This window comes from Miniopterus natalensis, chromosome 20 (assembly GCF_054644295.1).
Source record: "Miniopterus natalensis isolate mMinNat1 chromosome 20, mMinNat1.hap1, whole genome shotgun sequence".
Lineage (NCBI taxonomy): Eukaryota > Metazoa > Chordata > Mammalia > Chiroptera > Miniopteridae > Miniopterus > Miniopterus natalensis.
In genome coordinates this window covers 21,560,160-21,580,604 of record NC_142100.1, presented here as the reverse complement: position 1 = coordinate 21,580,604, position 20,445 = coordinate 21,560,160, and the positions used below count along the sequence as shown (strand labels likewise).

The following is a 20,445-nucleotide window of genomic DNA, read 5'->3' as shown; positions in this document are numbered from 1 at the left end:
CTTCTGAAGTGCAAACAAATGTGGAAATGCACACCCACCGTCACCTTTAGGGGCCTTCATCAGGGCAAAATAATCCTAAGCAACCAGCCTCAGGAAGACAACAGTAAACGAAGCACAGGTCGTGAAAGTGGCCCTCTCCACTCGCCGGGGGAGATACGCACAGACAACGCTCGGTCTCTGGGATATGAATAGAAAATGCTCAGGGTCAAAGGGCAAAGCGACCTCAGTGTTAAACACAGCATCTCTGAGGTCAGAGGGACTTCACTGCACTGTGCCTCTTGCAGGGATGGGGTGCACAGCACGTGAAGTCAGAGACCCCCGCCAACAAGCATTTTAACACAACACAGAGAAAAGCTATGCCCTTCGAGTAAGTCACGCTTGAGTTTCCAAAGCAAGTTACAAGGATGTCCTTTTGAACTGTTAAGGCAATGAGGCCGCTGAGCGATGAAGCGTCCCATCCAATTCCAGTATTTAAATCGCTGGATTATCACCGTATAGAATATTAGAACCAAAAGTGAGCCTGAGAGGACCTCTCATCCAACCCAACCCCGGAGGCGAGGCAAGTACAACACGAACATGCAAAGCCAACGAGCAAGTTGGTCACAGCACCGGGACTCAAACATGGTCCTGACTCCCAAGACCAGCACACGCACGGCCTTCTGCCAGCGGTTCTCAAACTGGGTTCTGTGAAGCCCTCAGGGGTTCCATGCCAGAATCTTTTTATATGGACATCTTCCGTAGGGTTCCACTTGGGGAAAAGGGGCTCCGCAGCCTGAAGAAAATTTGGACACCACCTCACTGTCCCACTGGTGTCTCCTATAAAACAAATTCACTATGACGCTAGTTTTCACCCTACCAGGTCTAAGTTGTCTGACATTTACCCAAAGGGCAGCGCTAAGGCAGGAGACGATGCTTCTGTGCGTCTCCAGTTCTCTTTCCACTGCCCTCCACCCCAGCTCCTGGGCCGCCTGTGTCGCCTGTGTCCTTCGCCTGGCTTTACTTTCCAGCACAATGACCTAAGAGACAAGTTAACAAAATGTGGTATCTGTGTATGTGTTAACATCAGGCAGTAGTTTAGCGGGGGCTTGCCTGAGTCACATGGTATAAGAGTTATTCCCTTTTGCCTGGACGGCGTGGCTCAGTGGCTGAGCATCGACCCAGGATCCAGGAGATCACGGTTCGATTCCCAGTCAGGGCACATGGCTGCGTTGTGGGCTTGGTCCCCAGCAGGGGGCGTGCAGGAGGCAGCCGATCAATGACTCTCATCATTGATGTTTCTCTCTCTCTCTCTCTCTCCTCTTTCTGAAATCAATAAAAACATATTTAAAAAATAAATAAATAAAATAAAGAGTTACTCCCTTTTCCCAATTCTTTTTCAATTACATCAAGATTATACCGAGAGGTCTCAGCTGGCTAATCTCCTTCTATTTCCTCGTTTGGAATCAGAATACCCGCCTCATAGGGTGGCGGCGAGGTTCAAATGAGCCACCGCGTGAAAAGGGCTCGCGCAGGGCCTGGCACAGACACAGTTCACGCCGGCTAATGGGATCTTGCTTTGTACCTGCTCCTGTACAAGGCTAAGAAAAGCAGGGTTGAATAATGGCCCTGCCCTCAGATGCATTGTATTTTATATTTTATCACAGTTTCAATGCACTTTTCCTTTTTAAAAGCTTCAGGATTTCACTGGAGGCCCTGGAGACAGCTGGAGAAACGCCGGGCCCACCCGCGCTCCCCTGCGGCGCGGGCCCTGCGGTTCGTGCAGAGACCACTTGGAACCCGGGACACTCAGCAAAACCGGGCCGTCGGACATTTCCGTTAAAATATACGCCCTTAGGAAAAGCTGCAGTTCTGGTTGGCCACAGGGGTTTAAAGTTATCTGTGAGTTTTGAAACGACAGGAAAATGCTAACAACATAAGGCTAAGCATGAAAAGTGAGGGGCTGAGCATTACATGCCGATGACCTCGGTATATAAAGGGGGAAAGGTACCCCAAAAGGTGTCAGTGAGTGCTTTCGGGTGGTGGGATTATGGGGCTGTCTTAGACCACTGAACACTGCTGCGTACTGTCAAATGTTCAACAAGGAACCAGATTAAAAAATTTAAGGTAGCCCAGCCAGCGTGGCTCAGTGGTTGAGCATCTAGGAGATCGGGGTTCGATTCCCAGTCAGGGCACATGCCTGAGTTTCGGGCTCGATTCCCAGCAGGGGGCGCGCAGGAGGCAGCCGATCAATGACTCTCATCATTGATGTTTCTATTTCTCTCTCCCTCTCCCTTTCTCTCTCTGAAATCAATAAAAAAATAAATAAAATAAAATAAAATAAAATAAAATAAAATAAAATAAAATAAAATAAAATAAAATAAAATAAAATAAAATAAAAAAAGTAAAATAAATAATAAAATAAAATAAAATAAAAAAACATTAAAAAAAAAATAAAGTAGAGGGCGGACACATTAAAAGCAAGAATCATTTGAGTTTAACGCTTTAGAGAATGGCATTTTTCTCTGACCATGGCACCCCAGCTGTTGTATTTCAGGAAGATGGCAAGCAATCGGGGACCTCTAAAGACAGTGAAATGCCAGCCAGGGAGGCTTACCTAGTTAGAAAAAAAACACACAAAAAACTCATTGGTAGTCAGTCCCCTCGGGGCAGACACTGTTTCCAGCAGTTCTGAAAACAATCTGTTCCAAATTAACCTTTCCATACGGGTGTGAGTCTCCAGCAGGCCCAGAGGTGAGAGGCCCTACCCTGGGCAGAGGGGCCAGGAATGGAGATAGGGTGTGACATCTAGAAAAGGAATGGTATATTCTGTCCCCTCCCCAGGTTGGCTTTGGAAGCTGACTGCTTGTCCCCAGGTGGCCCAAAAGGAGAAACATCCTGGGATTTGTACAATGAGTTTCTAGACCAGGACGCGAGGACCTGGTTTCTTTCGGCTGAGCTGCTCACATGAGAGGGGGTTGGGGGAGCTTTGAAAGTCACCCCATACCTCAAGGAAGCAGTCACAAGTGCCACAGAGCAGTAACGATGCCGAGCCTCATCTGCCTCCTCCCCTTCCACACCTCTCGTCCTCCGCCTGTAAACCTGCCCATCCTAATGCAGTGAATTGAACAGTGTTTCCCCAAAACTCACGCACCCCCCCCCCCCCAGAACCTCAGAATGAGCTTTATTTGGAAATAGGGTCTTTGGAGATGTAATTAAGGTAAGAATTGAGAGATCATACTAAATTGGGTTGGGCCCTCAATCCAATGAGTGTTCTTATAAGAGACAGACACACAGAGCGACACAGAGAAGTCCATATGATGGCAGAGGCAGAGACCGGAGGGATGCAGCCACAAGCCAAGGGGACCTGGAGCCACCAGAAGCTGGAAGAGGCAAGGAAGAGTTCTCCCTCTACAACCTTCAGAAGGAGCAGGGCCCTGCTAACACCCTGACTTTGGACTTCTGGCATCCAGAACTACGAGAGGAACAAATTTCTGTTGTATTTGTGGAATTTTGTTTCAGCTGTCCCAGGACACTAAAACACATAACTGCCCCCAAGGTCTCCACTCTGACCTCTTGAATCCAGCTCCTAGCACCACCCTGTCCCGTGACTTTTCTTCTCTGTCCCTCTCTTAGCTCTAATAAGGGCAACTGTCTCCAAAAGTGTTCTAAGGGGGTCCTGCCCCTTGCTGGCTGTGTGACACTGGATATATACTACATCAAACTCTTGGGTCATCAGATTTCCTATCTGAAAACTAGTAAAATAATATTCTGGGCACCCACTGTTATTGGATCAAGGAAGTAATCATGCAAAGCACCTCAGCACAGCACCTAACCCTTAGGAAACACTCTGCTGAGTTCCCCTGTCATCCTCGTAATGCTTTTACTCGGCTGCTCGGGCTCCTTTCCTTGGCACTTCCCCCAGGTGGATCTTCACAGCCTTGGAGAAGAGCGTAGCTAAGTGAAGGGTTCTGGGGTTCTTGGAACTATGCAGAAAAATAAGTGGTTGCCAAATAATAAATTCCCAAAATGCTACCCCTTTACAGTTTGCAAACTGCTTCCACTTTGTGGAATTTTTGGTAAATGCGACACGGAATATATACCTGCTGGATCACCCGGATGCCCGCCTTGTACACCAGTCCTGCCCGGCAATTTCAGTGCCCACAGGTGAGCTTCAACTATCACAGACTAATGAGAATAGAGCTGAGGCAGATTAATACACAAGATAACGGGTCCCCCTCCTAGTGAAGGCCAAATGCAGTTGCCCTGCCTTTCTTCCTCCCGCTAGTGGAAAACGAAGCCACCAAAGGGACACACCTGAGGCTCACCAAAGACAAAGCAACCTGGACAAGAGCCGGTGGAGTCCCATGCAGGGGAGATCCAGCCCACAGGCGACATGCAGCCCATAAAAGTGTCTTTTCAATTGTGCATTCATTGCCAACCTTTGAAAATTAGGAGAAATCACATACATAAAAGCTGAATGTCTGGCTTCTCTTGAAAAATAAACAGAGGATCCAGCAATCCTGAACATGCAGTCCTGCGTGGAAAACTCAGCTGGAAGGCAGCCGTGACCGTCCCCACCTTCCAGTCTGCGCCATCTCCTCCCCAGCCCCTCACTCCTTATTATCTGACGCCCAGTCAATGGCAACTCCATTAGGGATGGTTTTCTGATTGAAAGCGGAGGCTGGCAATTGCCCTGAGCCGCCCTGACCTAGCAAGCAGGCTGCTGTTATTCAGACTGTAGGTTTATTTCGGGAGGCTCTGTCTCATTCACTAGGATGGCCTCTCTGGGACTTGGAAGCATTTGAGTTTGCAAACCTTAGCCCTACGTGCAGCCTTGAGCAGCATCCTAAAGCACACCTCTGATTATGCCACTCTCCTGCTCATGAACTTTCACTGGCTCCCACTGCCCATCAAAGTCAGTATCCCAAGCTCTTGATGTTACCACCTCAGTCTCAATGGGCAACTTGCACGCACTCCAGCTACAGGCCCTGCACCTCCCTGCCCTGTCACCTGTTTACTCGCCATGTTACTTGTCCCTATCACCTCCTGATGACCCTTCAATACCCATTTCAAAGACTGTCTCTTATAACGTCTATAAGTGAACTCAATGCTCAGGATAGAGACGGCGGGTTCCAGGGTGGCTGCCCACGCCTGGAACAGGGTGCAGAGGAGGGCGGGCTGGAGAACAAAGCAGCAGAGTTTCCGAGTTGGGGGCCCACCTGGCTTCCAGACGGGTTTGCAGCCAACTGATGGCAAACTCCTTGTGGGGGGCGGGGGACAAACTTATGAAACTGTGGACGCTCTGTAGGCAGAAACGCAACACCCCTCCTCACTTGAAATCACTCTATTTGGGTCCTGTTCCGACTCCCATACAAGTGCTTGATCTCTGGGAGGCAGGAGTGATCCAGCTCAGGGACCCTGGTGCCTGGGTGTGAATCCTGGCTTTGCTATTTGCTCACTGTGTGACTTCTGACTAATTTAACCTCTCTGGGCCTCAGTTTCCTCATCTGTCAAATGAGGGTAATAATAAGACCTCCCTCCAACGGTTATTATAATGATTACATGAGCCAATATGTGTAAAATCCTCAGAAGAGCACTGGGCACATTAAATACCATATAAGTGCTGGCTGCTATTGTTATCCTTAACGCCACGAATGCCAACTGTGGTGTCTGGCATACGGTAGATGTTCAGTAAATATTAAGCAAGTCGAATGAGACTGGCTTTGAGGCCACTCGGTGAGACCTTATCATAAAGAGGCTTTTAGAGACACTTCTAACCAAAGCGGTTAACAGTCCCTGGAGTCAGACCCACACAGGCTCTGCCACCAACAGGCTGTGTGAGTCTGGATAGGTTGCTTCACCTCTCTGAGCCTCAGCTTCCTCATCTGTAAAATGGGTGTTGATACTGCCTCCTGAGAACTGCTTAAGAACTAAACACAATCAATATAAAGCTCTTTGCACCGTGCCTCGCCCTTAATCAATGCTCCTTAGGCGACAGTAATCATGATCACAGCCAACTCACTGCATTGGGCTCACTTACTCCCACTCCTTTTCCAACACAAATAACGTTACAATGGCACCCACAAGGGGATGCATCGCTGGTAAAGCAGTTTGAACCTTTCCAGATAAAAAGAGGTAAGCAGTGCACAGATGCTCTTCTCACGAATACAAATGCAGATCCCAGGAGCTTAGCAAAAGTATGTTTCCGTGACAGCTCTTTATGGAGGCTGCATACTTTTATTTGCCTGGAATTTGATGCACTAAACATAAACAACGTACGGTGAAGACTCTAATAGAAGCGGTCCCCAGGCAGAAGCCAGGGCTCCTTCCCAAGCTCTCTGGAAGCTCAGCTCCTCGGCAGGCATGTTGATGCGGTATATTTAGGCTGCTAATCACACCCAGAAACGTTCCCACCTATCTGAAGACAGGGCAAACCCAAGTGAATCTCAAATTAGCAGCATCCTACAAAATCTCGCCAGGCAATCTAATGGAAAAGCTTTCACTCCTTCCCAGAGACATTCTGTGAGAAATCCTCCTGAACAGGCTAAAGCTCATGGCTCAAGATCAGCTAGTGGGTCAGGGTGTCTATGTAGCTGAAAGAGTCTATGTCAGTCAAGTTGGGGCAAATGAAAGCACAATTTGCATAGACAGGGCGGGGCAAAAGTGGGTTTACGGTTGTGAGTATGCGAAAGTTTATTCTTGTCTTATTATTGTATTATTTTCTATATGAACTATAAACATACTTTTGCCCCACCCTGTATTAGCAAAGTTCCCTATTTAAAGAAAATCTGGGTAGACCACACGGTAGGGTGAACAACTATCACAAATAAAACACATGGGAGCCCTGACCAGTGTGGCTCAGTCGACTGGGCATCGTCTCATGCACCAAAGGGTGGCCGGTTCTATTTCCAGTCAGGGCACATGCCCGGGTTTCTGGCTTGATGTCCAGTAGGGGGCATGAAGGAGGCAGCTGATCAATGTTTCACTCTCACATCAATGTTTTTCTCTCTCTTCCTCTCCCTTATAAAAATATTTATAAAAATAAAACACATGGGAAATTTTACACAAACTTGACTTCACTTATAGAGATATTTCTGAAGACCCAGAACCTAGAGAGTTGATAGCCTGATGGTTGACGTGCCAGACCAGTGCCTTCTTGACAATGAACTACTATTTCAGAAGAAATAATAGTGGAAATGCATCTAAACAAAATTTCAAATGTTTAGAGCTATCCGACCCCAAATAGAAAATCATCCATTCTCACTCGGGGATTCACTCATCCATCATGATTAAGCTTCTACCACGTACAAGACACACACGAGTGTGGTCTCTCCCCTTGCGGAACTTACAACTTGGTGGAGAGCGAAGCAGAAAGAAAAGAGAGGCAAATGAAATACAATCTGTCCTCATTAGTCACAGATTTGCCTACTTGCTATAATGTACTGGCAACTCCAAAATCAATACTCATGGTGTTTTTACAGTCCTTTGGGAACATATACGGAGCAGTGAAAATCTTGAGCTGCCCACTGTATGCTGCCAGCGGAGGTCGAACCAAGTGACATTCCGGCATCTTGTTCCAGCTCTCGTTCTACAAACGAGTGTTCTCTCCATGGTCTGTTTAGAGCTATATTTTCATGCCCCCCCCTTTTTTGTGATTTTTACCCCAAGCCTAGTGCTGAAGTGCTGTCCAGCGTTTCTAAGAGAAAGCAAGCTGGGGCGTGCCTTATGGAGAGTACACGACTATATGTGTGTGAGACACACTTCACGCAGGCATGAGCTCTGGTAGTTGGCCGTGAGGTCAGTGTTAATATGCACTAAATGAGGTGCCGTTAAGCAGAAACACACGCGAAGCAAGGCCATGTGTTGGTAAGTTGGAGCAAACATAACCAGAGGCCTGCAGGAACAGAGCCCCGTGACTCCCCCGGAGCGATGGTTCAGCCTTCATTAATTCAGTGAGGACACCATGGAACTACTGTGAGTAATGACAATCGACTGTAACTCAAATCCATACACACAATGCAGCAAACAAAGGACTAAGCTGAAACAGAACAGGGGCGCCCTACTTTAGCTCATTAGAGTATATCGTGTATATAGTAGTCTACCTTTTGTGTAAGAAAAGGGGTAATGCTAATTAATATATTTGTTAATATATATGTACATACGTACGGATATAATATATTTGCTACTTAATGGAAGTTAAAACTAAAATAAAAAATGTTGAATGAAACAAACGAACCTATCTGTATGTCAAGTTGGTGCTATAGCTATACAGAAAAAAAAATTTTATATGTGACATCCAGATATTCTGTGCATTCTGGCGTCACGGTTACAAACTGCACAGCAGCACCCAGGCAGTATTCCTGCAGAAGTTCAATACACAAATAAACCGGGACCTGATCAAACATCTATCCCTCACCAGGAACCGTGGGGATAGAGGAACAAGTTAAACCGTACCCCCAAGGACGGGTGAAAATTCTACAGGGCAATGACTCGCTTTCTTCAACAAGTAAGCGATATTTTAGAAATAAAGGAACTACGAAGATAAAGAACTTAAGAGACATAAAAACCAAACGCAATGTGAGATTCTTAAACGAATCCCGATTCAAACAAATCAGCTGCCAAAAAAGGGAAAATTTTAAAACATCTGGAGAGATTTGAGCACAGACTGGGTATTAAATAATATTAAGAAACCGGGCCCGGGCTGGGTTGGCTCAGTGGTTAGAGCCTCGAGGAGAGCAGCAACACAGGAGAGTGTCCCCCAGTTTCAAGGTGGCACCTGGGCTCGGCCCGCCCTCTGCAGCCCTGGTTCTACCTCTGCAGAGACCCTAGCTCCCTTCTTAGCAGACAACTGAGGGCGACTGGCCGTGAGGAGACGTGATGACACATGTATGACTGCACAGCGGTGGGGGAGAGGCCTCTTAATCTGCGTTAATGTAAGACTGCTCTCGGTACCGTTAATCTGATCAAAGAATGGCCAGCTCTTAGCACGCTAGGAATGGATTTTCATAACTCTGCAGAGACATTTTCTGCACGGCTGTTAATAATAAACCACAAAGCAGAAGGCCTAGAATGCATTTCCACTCCGCCACCCCTTCTCTCCAGCCTTTATTCTATTCCCCCGCCCTCCACCCTGCCCTTCTCGGGGTCCTGCCTGCCGATTATTTCGGGGTGGCTTGGGTGTGTTGTGGGGTTAAAGAACCTGCCTCCAGCTTAGGGGACCGACAAATCCATGCTATGCTCTCGAGTCGTATTTGAGAAGTGGAGATCACAGGCTAGAGGGTTTTACTCAGTTTGGCAATGAGACGGCCTCAGCTCTCTCTAAGGAGCAGGAGGCGGGCGGGGAAGAGACACAAAGGAGGCCAGTTTAGAGGAAGGAGAAGGCCCTGTCCCGCCCCGTGCCTTCCAATGGGCCCAAAACACCCTCCACCCAGCCGGGCCCGCACGAGGTAGGGCTTGTAAGACACTCTAACGGGGCGTCAACAGTGTTGGTCTCTGGGTGGGGGGACTGGTTGTGTTTGCTTTCCTTTTTAATTAAGCACATATTCTATTTTTTTCTATAGTGGATATGCTGTGCTTTAATGTCCAGAAGTGTCTTTAAAATGACTATTTAATGGCTCCCATTTCTGAAGTCCGAGTGAAGGAACCTTAACCCGCCACAAAGAACTAGAACGGCCGTCCAAGCAACCGCAAGAGCTCCAGGGACGGTCACGGCGCCCACCGCGCACAGCCACGGAAGGCCCGGGAGGAACGGCTGGCCCTTAAGTTCCCGTCCGTGCACCAGCCGGGACTTGGGGACGCTTCTTTTCATTTTTGGCAGAGGAAAAACAGTTTCCTCCCAAAGGGTCTCCATTGTCCTAGCAAACAAACGTGCTCAGCAGCACGAGGCAGGGGACCCAGCGTCCACGGGCCCCCCCGGAACCGGGAATGAAGGGGTGACACGGCTACAACATGGGCGGGCCCTGAAGACGTTATGCTAAGTGAAAGGGCCAGACACGAAAGGCCGTGTATTATATGATTTCATTTATATGAAATTTCCAGAACAGGTAAAACCATAGCAACAGAAAATAGATTCGTGGTTGCCAAGGGATGGAGGGCAGGGAAACGGGACTGACCACTAACAGATACAGGGGGAGGGCGTGTGCTGATGGCAATAGTCTAGAATTAGATAGGGGCAACGGTTGTACAACACTGGCCACATACTAAAAACCATTTCACTGTTTACTTTAAAATAGTTACAATGGTGAATTTTATGTGACGTGAATTTTATCTCAATTTTTAAAAGCCTAAAAAAAAAGAGAAGCTGGGCAGCTATATTAATAGCAGAGAAAGTCGTTTTCAGAGCAAAGACAATGACCATAGACAAAGAGTAACTTTACGTAATGATAAAGGGTCAATTCGCTGAGAAAACAACCATCCCAAATGTGTCTACACTTAACATAAGAGCTCAAGATAAATAAAGCAAAAACCGATGGAACTGCAAGGAGAAATAGACAAATCACAATGACAGTAGGCTATCGACACTCCCTTCTGTGTAATCAATAAAACAACCTGAGAGAAAATCAGCAAAGACACAGAAGAGCTCAACAAGACCATCAACCAATTGTATTAAATCGATATTTGTACAACACTGTTACTCCTCAACAGCAGAATACACATTATTTTCAAGTGCACACGTTACAGTCACCAAGAGAAAACATATTCTAGGTCATAAAATCAGCCATAAACATTTTAAGAGAATTGAAACCAGATCATATGTGTTCACTGACCATAACTGAGTTAAACAAGAAGTCAACCGCAGAAAGATAACAGAAAATATCCAACACTTGGAAATTAGACAACAGACTCCTAAAAAATGCATGCATTGAAGGGGAAGCCTTGAAAGAAATTAGAAAATATTGTGAACGACAAAAAAATAAAAATAAAGCATATCAAAATGTGTGGGATGCAGTAAAAGCAGTCCTTCAAGAGAAATTTAGGGCAATAAATACTTATATTAGAAAAGAACAGTCTCAAATCAACAATCCACCTCAAGAAAATAGCAAAAGAAGAGCAAAATAAACCCAGACAAGCAGAAGAAAGGAAATGATAAGAAAATCAATAACATTTAAAACAGAAACACAATAGAGAAAAATAAAGCCAAAAGCTAGTTCTTTCAAAAGATGAATAAAATTGATAAACCTCCAGCCAGACTGACAAATAATAAAAGGAAAAAACACACATCATCAACATCGGGAATGAAAGAAAGGACATCACTATAGATCCCACAGACACTAAATGAGTAAGGGACACCACAAGCAACTCTAATCAAGTAAATTTAACAACTGAGGCAAAGTGTACCAATTCCTTGAAAGTCCCAAACTACCAAAATTCACCCAAGAATAAATTTTAAAAATTGAATTTATAGTTACAAATCTTCTGGGTGGGGGAAAGATCTCTAGTGATTGAGCGCAGACCTATGAACCAGGCAGTCGAGGTTCGATTCCCGGTCAGGGCACATGCCTGGGTTTAGGGCTCCATCCCCAATGCGGGGCGTGCAGGGGGCAGCCGATCAGTGATATTTCTATCAGCTCATATTGCTGTTTCTATCTCTCCCTCTCCCTCTCCCTTCCTCTCTCTCTGAAATCAATAAAAATATATATTTTAAAAAAAGAAAGTACAGTCCATAATACTTGGTAACGACAATAAATGACTATGTTACTGGTTTATGTATTTACTATACTACGTTTTTTAATCCTTTTAACATTTTTATTTATTGATTTTTGTGTGAGAGAGAGAGAGAGAGACATCGATTTGTTGTTCCACTTATTCATGAACTCATTGGTTGATTCTTATATGTGCCCTGACCAGGGATCAAACCCACAACCTTGGGGTATCAGGACGGCACTCTAACCAACTGAGCTGCCTGGCCGGGGCTACCATTATTTTTGAGTGTACTCTTTCCATATATATATGGAAACTTATATATATATACACACACACACACATATATATAAAAATATATATATACACATATATCTGTTTGCTGTTAAGCAGTAAGCCACGCTGCGCTGACAGCAGCCCCACACATCGCGTGTTTACATCTCCTGACCGCTTCCTTTTCTCTTGTGCTTGATTTCATCTGTTGTTTAATACATTTGTGTAGCCTGCGTGTCCAGTGTTTAGAAAGCCCACAGCACTGGGCAGTCCTGACCTGGGTATGTGCACAGGCTCACTACTCACGCCCTGACTCACCCAGAGCACCTTCAGTCCTGCGAGCTCCACTTCTGGTCATTACCCTACACAGGGGAACCACTTTTTACCCTTTAGACCGTATTTTTACTGCACCTTTTCTCTGGTTAGCTGTTAGACACGCAAATGCCACTGTGTTACAGCGTCCTACAGGATTCAGCACAGTAGCACGCTGCACTGGTTTGCAGCCGAGGAGCAACGGGCTATACCGGAGAGCCCCTTGGTGTACCGTGGGCTCTACCGGCGAGCCACAGGATTTTTAAAACATGCAATACCTGACTATTTAGTCTGGGCACTGACCTCTTTTCCCTTAGACTGCCAAATAAGAAAGTGACAACAGCCAACACAGTAGCTGTCTGGTGTGAGTGAATCAAAATTATACCTTTTTAAAAAATTTTTTTAAAAATATGTCTTTATTGATTTCAGAGAGAGGAAGGGGGAGAGAGAGAGAGAGAAACGTCAATGATGAGAGAGTCATTCATCGGCCGCCTCCTGCACACCCCCTGCTGGGGATCGAGCCCGCGACCCGGGCACGTGCCCTGGCCGGGAGTCGAACCGCGATCTCCTGGTTCATGGGTCGACGCTCAACTGCTGAGCCACGCCACCAGGCCTAACCTTTTTTTTTTTTTTTTCAACAGATTGGCAAAAAATATTTTTGGTGTGTGGCAGAATATTAATTAATTTATGTGTGCCATGAGATGAAAAAGGTTGAAAATCACTGGGCCATACCCTTGAGGTTTGCCTACGTGCGTGCCCTCTGCGATGTTCACACAACGATGAAATCGCCTAAGGACACATTTCTTAGACGGTATCCCTGTCGTTAAGTGGCACATGACTGTACTTTTGTTACCCAACTTGGAGTTGTGATGAGCACATGGTTTAAAGACTAAAGCCTGCCAGGCACTGATTGAAGTGAGTCATCTGTGGGCGAATTCAAAGACTCATATCTGGTCTCAGAATCTTGTTGGCTTATGTCACCTGCAGCCCAGCAGGTGTGCCATTAATCCCATAGAAGCCTTCCACGGGTCTCTTCTTAGCTCCCTGCCTCTCAAACACTGGGGGCCTAGCTAACATTCACTGACTAAATGAACGACATGCTCCAGGATGGCACCTCCCGGAATGGCTAAAATACGCCGATCACCACCGAGGGCTGGAACCCTAACCGCCCCTTCCCAATCTACAGGGAGCACAATCACCAAAAGCAGCGAAGGCGACAATTACTGAGCATCGGCCATGTTCCCGGCACTGCGCTCAGCTCTTTGGTGCGTTATTTCATTTAACCCGCGTAACAATCCTACGAGCAAGGAAACTGAGGCCCAGAAAGGAGAGTGCGTCTGCCCAAGGCCAGCAAATCCTGAACGCAGACTAGAGCCCAAGCAGGCCCTGCTGCAGAGCCCAAGCCCCCCTAATTACTCGGCTAAGCTGCTGCAAGCACCCACCCCAAATTTCCAGGGACTCAATTATTTTTTTCTGAGCCTTCATCTCCCTTTTCTGCTGGTCCCGGGAAATCGAAGGCATCCGTCTTTGGGATGCACCCGCTGCTTGGGCCCCAGGGGCCCGTGCCTCCCGTCTTTATCAGGAACAGGGCTTCCACTATAGCAAATCGCCCCCATCACAGAGAAACGGCCCCAATGCTCAGGAGCAGCGCTGTCCCGTCGGAATACACAGTGGGCCACCCCCCTAATTTAACATCTGCCAGGAGCCTCAGGAAAATACAGTCACACGGTATGGGTGAAACTGACTTTAACATAGTTTATTTAATCCCATGCAGATCAAACGGGGCCACTTAACCGGGCTGCCAATCTGAACAAATTAGCAGCGGGCCAGTTTCCAGTCTTTGCTCCCCAGTGGGCGCTCAGGGGCCACCCCGCGAGTTGCCCCAGCAGCGCGTCTCCACTCGGGTCCGCGCGTTTGGGACCGGCCGGGGCCACTGTGGGACGTGGCCACCACGCTGGCCTCTCGGGTCTCAAATGTCCGCCTCTCTCTTTGCCATCCTTCCCTGTCTCTGGACGCTCTCCTTGGCCTCCGTCAGTCCTACATCTCTTTTCAATGTCATCCAGGGCAGTCGCCAACGAAAGCACTTGAGCGACAGAGGGTGTCATCGCTGCGACTCCCGCTAATGCTACAGCCACCACGTCTCGTCTCGCCACACTGCTGCCATCACCCCCGCGCCGCCCCTTCGCCCTGGGCGCTCCGGTCTCCCGCCCTCCGTCCCTCCAAGGCCACCGGCCTTTGGGGTCCACGCTGGAGCGGCGACCCTCCTCCACCTGTGGCCGCCTCAGTTTGCAGCCTGGGTTAAGTCACCGCCTCTAAACCTCAGTCAACTCACTCGTCAAACAGGAGCAACCACACTCGTGGTCACTACCCACTTGAGAGACGCTCCAAAGGTCACAGAAACCCTGCCGAAGGAAGTCACTCTACTCGCTGCCTTCTCCCATTTTGGTCCCTCTTACCTTCCGGTCCCTCCGCTTCGCCATCCCCCTTCCCAATGCCACGTGTCCCTCCCTTTTTCTCTGCAGGACACCTCCCCACCCCCCAGATCCAGGGCATCACAGTGGAGATGAAGAGGAAGGCCGGGTCCCAGCAGATGCGGACAGGTGGGTGGGAACCCAGAAAACGACCGATTCTTTGGGGGGAGGAAGACTCCCCACTTTTCTGCCCATTGGGGGAGGCAGGGTGACCAATTCCGCAGTAGAACCCACTCCAGCCTGCAGGGGTGGTAAAACCTTCAGAAATAACTTCTGCCACCGACTCAGACTTGTGAGACCACCTCCCCCCAGTATCTTTATGAGAACAAGGCGGAAGGAAGAGGCCGGGTCTTCATAGGTTGGCCACTTTGTGCAAAAAAACAAGTCCTCCCCCTGTCACCGCAGGTTCCCAGATCCTTCCCAGCGAGAAACAGGAAAGATGAGATTCCAACCGGACGCAACAGCCTCCTTAACCCTGAGCTCTCGGTCATCAAAACACAGGCAACCAAAAAAATCAAATGAAACACAAACCCATGCTGAGGACATGGGCAAATGGGCCCGCGTCAGAACCAACTGCACCTGGCCAGCGCCTGCCAGTCCTAGTGTCACCTGCTGGCCTTTCACATGAACTCTGTGCCTCCAGGGTCTTTTCTGTCCCAGTCGCCCTACAGAGCAGGGATCTGCAAGCTACAACTCATGGGTTAGGGTTAGAAGAAAAAAAAATCAATGAGAAAATAATATTTTGTAATACGTGAAAATTATATCAAATTTGAATTTCAGGGCCCACAAGTAAAGTTTTATTGAAAAACGTTCATTTATGTATTGTCCACGGGCGCTGAATGCTGCGAAAGCAGAGCTGAGTGGTTGTGATGGAAACCACAGGGCCTGCAAAGCCTCAACTGCTCACTATCTGACCGCCCCTGCTGCTGGCTGCCATAGACCAACCTTTAAACATTTCTTTTTTTTATTGTATTCATGCCCAAACTTTTGAAGGGTTCTGTCTCCTCCCTCGAGGGGATGAAACTTTGTTGATCTGACTGCCCCGTGTGTGCTACATCAGTCCCCAGGAGTTAGCAACCAAAATTCGTTTCCAGTGACACTCTATCAGGTACTATCCATTCTGGGCCAACTGGTCTCTGAGCTGCCCCACAAAGGCATGGAAGTGCCTTCATCTGGTTTGTTCTTCTTGCCCAGTGAGCCACCTCCTACAATCTAAACCCTCTCCATTCCTCACTCACTCTGGGTCCCCAGGTCCCCAACCAGGACCAATTCCCTGCTTTGCCAAGTATTCCCCCGGGTGTATTCTATGGAACATCAATCCCGAGAGATCTCCTTGGAAAAAGGAAACTGCAGACTCTACCCTCTCTTGGAGTCACAATATACATATCTGACATATTAAAGGCTCTGAGAAGTCCTGCAGTATAGACACCCATTTCCCTCTGCTTAACTCAACTTTTGCCAAACACATTAACCAGAGACTTCATTTTGTCTACAGAACACTTGTTAACTACCAGCATCCAGTACAGTGCCCAGATTTCAGCATTTGTTGAAAGAATGGAAAATGCTAACATTCCACAGAACTAGGAATCCACAGAAAATGCTTTGGAGATGCCGCGCAAGCTCTTTCTTCTCTCCCTTGGATCTGGGACATTCCCTTCCAAGTCATCTGCTCCACCCCATGTAATGTTCATCATAACAGCTATCATTTATTTAGCACCTGCAGGTACTGTGCTAGAGACAGCTCTAGGCCCTTGAAAACCACATCTCTTTTCATCCTCAGGACCACCTCTGAGGTAGGTCATGTTACTCTATCACTGCCAGTTTGCCAAAAATTAAATCACGGGTCAGAACATTTAAATTCCTGGCCCAAGATAAAGTAAGTAGAAAAGCTAGAATTCAAAACCACATGAGTCTAACTCCAAAGCTCATGATCTTTCTTCTCCACCAAAGTATCTCCCTGTAACACTGTGGCCAACGTGATACCTGGCTGTCCACCTGATACCCCTTGATGCCTCATCCATGCCAGCCGAACCCCGATTTTGCATGCAGTGGCAACAGGTCAATGGACCGTGACCCACCAAGCCCACCACGACGGTGTTCCCACTTTCCCCCTTCCCAGCCTTGCAGCTAGGACCAGCCGTTTGACCCAGTTCTGGCCAAGAAGACATAATTAAACATCTGAACTTCTGTGGGGTTTGGAGGAGGAGGTGTCCTGGGGGAGCTGAATAAAGATATGGACCAGCTATGCCTTGAGCCTCACCCAGTTCCCCTCCTTCCTGCCTTGAACCTGGTGCAATGGCTCAAGCCTCAGGGGCCATCTTGCAACCATGAGTATTTGCAAAGACATCAGCTCTGATGTTATTAACTTACTGAGCCAACTACATACCTCCAGACTTCTTGTTACATAAGAAAAAGGAACCATTATTTGATTAACCAGTGTGGTTGGATTTTCCATTACATGGAGCTGAGCACACTCCTAATGGACCCACGCGCTTTCCCCGCATTATTTACTGTTCGGGCTTTGTCATTTTTTCACATATATATTATTAGCCTTGTCTCCCCAACCATGGAGTGAACTTCTTGAAGGCCAAGCCTACAATGCACATTTTTGTTTCTACAGGGGTATACGCACATTAGTAAATTTTGCTAATTTTCAAGGTTTTCGGGGATCGTCTGTTCAATTTAATACCTTAGTGTTTGGGAGCAGGAAGTTGTCACCATGAAATAGCTGAGACATGGATATCTATCTCCTAATCGATCAGTATTTCTCAAAGTGTCAACATGAAAACATGCATCAGAAACACCTGGACTGTTTGTTAAATGCAGGTTCCTGGGCCCTCTCCAATCCCTCTGGGCTCAGAGGGTGGGAATGTGCATTTTTAAACAAGCACCCTGGGTGGTTTGGATATACACATTTTGAGAACTATTGGGATATAAAAACCCTGAGGGTTCAAAGCCTACATGGGGTTTGGCAGGATTTGACTAGACCTCGGGTCACCAGCCCCTCCTCAGAGGCCCTACTCTGGCCCTAAAGATCTGGGAATTTGAGACCCTTCCATGGGCAATATGAATAAAGCGGTTGGCATGCTCCGGGGCACACTGGGACTAGGAAACTAACAAACAGATGCAGTCCCAACCACCAACTTCCCACCGCGCCAGTGACGCCAAGCCCCAGTGTGAACAGAAAACCGCCAGGCAGAAAAGCAGCGACAGGATCCAGGGCCCACTGCGCCCATCACCACTGTCCAGGGAGCTATCAGGGGATGGAGCATGTCGAACAGAGGAGAAGAAACCTGGAGACACTCACACAGTAACACACCAACTAGTGTGTGGGACCCCAGGCTCAGAGGAGCAGGAGAGACCGCAGGGGGCCCTTCGGGTTGTTTGCTGGTTTGCTGCTGGCAGCTCGGAGAATGGGACCTCGGGCACTGCTCAGACAGGAGGCTGGGCCAGAGCATCCCACACTCGCTCTTCCAGCCGCACAATCCTGGCCCAGCCGGCTCTCCCGAGGCTCCGAGAAAGAAAATACCTGTGCCTCCCAACTGAATTTCCACTCCTCTGATACCCCCTGACATTCATCTTATTTCATTTCTTGGGATCATTTTCCCAGATGACAGGTGCACAGAGCCATGTGGTGGCAAACAGCGTATTCAACACACACACACACACCACCTCCACTTTCAAAACGATGACCTTCCTGCCTGCTGACATCCAGCCAAATTCAAAACCATGGAGGAACAGGAAAGGCCTGAAAGTGAATGGGAGAGAGGTGGTCATCCCGGCTAGAAGGAGGGACAGACAGGGGGACAGAAGGGCTAAAAGATTCAGGTAAGGGCTGAACACTTCAGGCCTTGGAAACTCAGCCACCGCCAGCTGCTGGGAGTTCCCGAATTCAATCAAGCCATGTGCACAGCTGGACCAGTTTGGGGACAGGAGCGAGCCCAGCCCTTCAGATGTTTTGAACAACGCGGATGCCCAGTGACTCCGTGGACACCAGGCAGATGCTAAGCTTGGCTCTTGAAACCTTCCTCCTTCCACCAAGAAAGAACTGCTGCCATCTTCTTTCTGAGTAACTTTGCGCCCACTGCACCCCCCACCAAACCGCTTGGGGCTCCCCCTCAAGTTCTGTTGAAGACAATCTTACAACACGCCCAAAGATAACTCCTCCTGGGACCCTTCTCCTCCCGTCCCACCGAGATTCAGGAGTATTTTCCCACACCGCTTGCGTGCGCTGAGCCGGGCATATTTTTATTTATTTTTTAATCTTTTCACACGTTTTAGGCCTGCAACAGCTCCCTGCATCCAAATGATGAGGCTGAAAATGGGGAGCTCAGTGGGGATTTTGAAAAATGCATCTTGCCTCCTGATCTGTGTATCGCCGGAAAAAAAAACAAACACAAACACGAAAGGAAAAAAAAAAAAAAAATCCAAGGAGCAAAAGGGGCGCCGGGAAGGAGGCGGAGAGACGAAGTCTATATTTATAGGCAACCCCATTCTGCGAGCAAAAACCACCTTTTGACCACCTGCAGAATGCGCAGGATCACGTGGGCCCTCTGCAGCGCCCGAATGTCTCACCCGGCGCGCGAGCCCCCGTGGCACACAAACAGATCCGCGAGCGGAACGGCGACAGAACTCGGTCCCCGGCCGGCAAGCAAGCGGCCGATAGATAATAATAAATAATGAATAACAATCACTACTACTACTACCAGCCCCCAGCCAAGCGCGGGCGGCGGCAGGACGGCCAGGGGACAGCCGGTGCAGGCTTTGCACGGAGATAAATCACAGAAAACCACCTCGCGCCCCCCTCGCTACCCTCCCGCCCCCACTCCCCCCCCCAATAAACAGAATCGAAGGAAAAGGGGATGGTGGGGAGGGGAGGGAAGGGAAGGAAGGACTGCACCCCCCCACCCCAGCCCACCCCCACCCCCCGTAAGCAACACCTACCTCCAGGGTCCGGATTTCTTTCTGGGTGAGGTCGTTGGAGGTAGCGCATTTGGTCCTGAGCCCCTCCAGGTTGGAGATGCTCAGGTCTATCATGTTTTGGACCAACTCGCACTGCTGTAAGGCTTTTTGCAAACTCAGAGGCGGCTGCTCCTCGCTTCTCGTCATGTTTTCTTCGTCCATCGCTCGCTCCGCAAGCCCCCTCCCCTCCTCTTCCTCCCAGAGAGAAACCAGGGGGGGCGAGGGGGGCGCGGAGGTGGTCTGCCCCCGACGCCTCTCCAGCCACTGCGACTTCTCAGCGCCTCATGGAGCAGAAACCCAACATCTCACACGGGGTTGAGGGGGTGGGGGTGGGAGGAGGGGACGGGAGCCAGAATTTATTATTTTATTGGGGGGGGGGGATCAGGCCGACTCCATCTGAACGTCTCCGCTCTCCGAGTCTCTGGTCCCTGAAAAGGAGAGATGCTGCCGCTCAGAAGCGAACCAGGTGATGTGATGCCGTCCGTACACTTCGGGGGGAGGAGGCGGAGGGGGAGGCGGGGAGGCGGGGGAGGGAGAGGCGGGCAGGGAGGAAAATAGCGCTCACTCTTCACACACCGGCTCCGCCGAGGGCAAGCTTATATATTTTTGGCTGGCTGGCTTTTATGTCAAAAAAAATCTGGTCTGCCCCGCTCGCGGCCGCAGGGACACGGCATCGTCCCCCGCTCGGGGCGCTTCCGCGCGTCCTCAAGAGGCCGGCCGCCCTGCTCCCGCGGCTGCGGCGCCGACTGCGGCGGCTGCTGGCTCCGCGTCGCGCTGCTGCTGCGGCGGCCGCCGCCGGGCTCCGGGG

General features: G+C 48.8%; 1 protein-coding gene across 2 annotated transcripts in view; it reads right to left on the bottom strand.

The window, feature by feature from the left end:
* KSR2 (kinase suppressor of ras 2) overlaps positions 1-19,919 on the bottom strand; it is a 166,895-nt gene extending 146,976 nt beyond the window's left edge. For both annotated transcript variants that reach the window (XM_087828699.1, XM_087828698.1), the window contains exon 1: positions 19,620-19,919. In XM_087828699.1, coding sequence (XP_087684825.1) covers positions 19,620-19,799 — 180 coding nt within the window. In that variant the 5' untranslated portion in view covers positions 19,800-19,919. The remainder of the gene's footprint in view (positions 1-19,619) is intronic.
* Between the last annotated feature and the right edge of the window lie 526 nt (positions 19,920-20,445).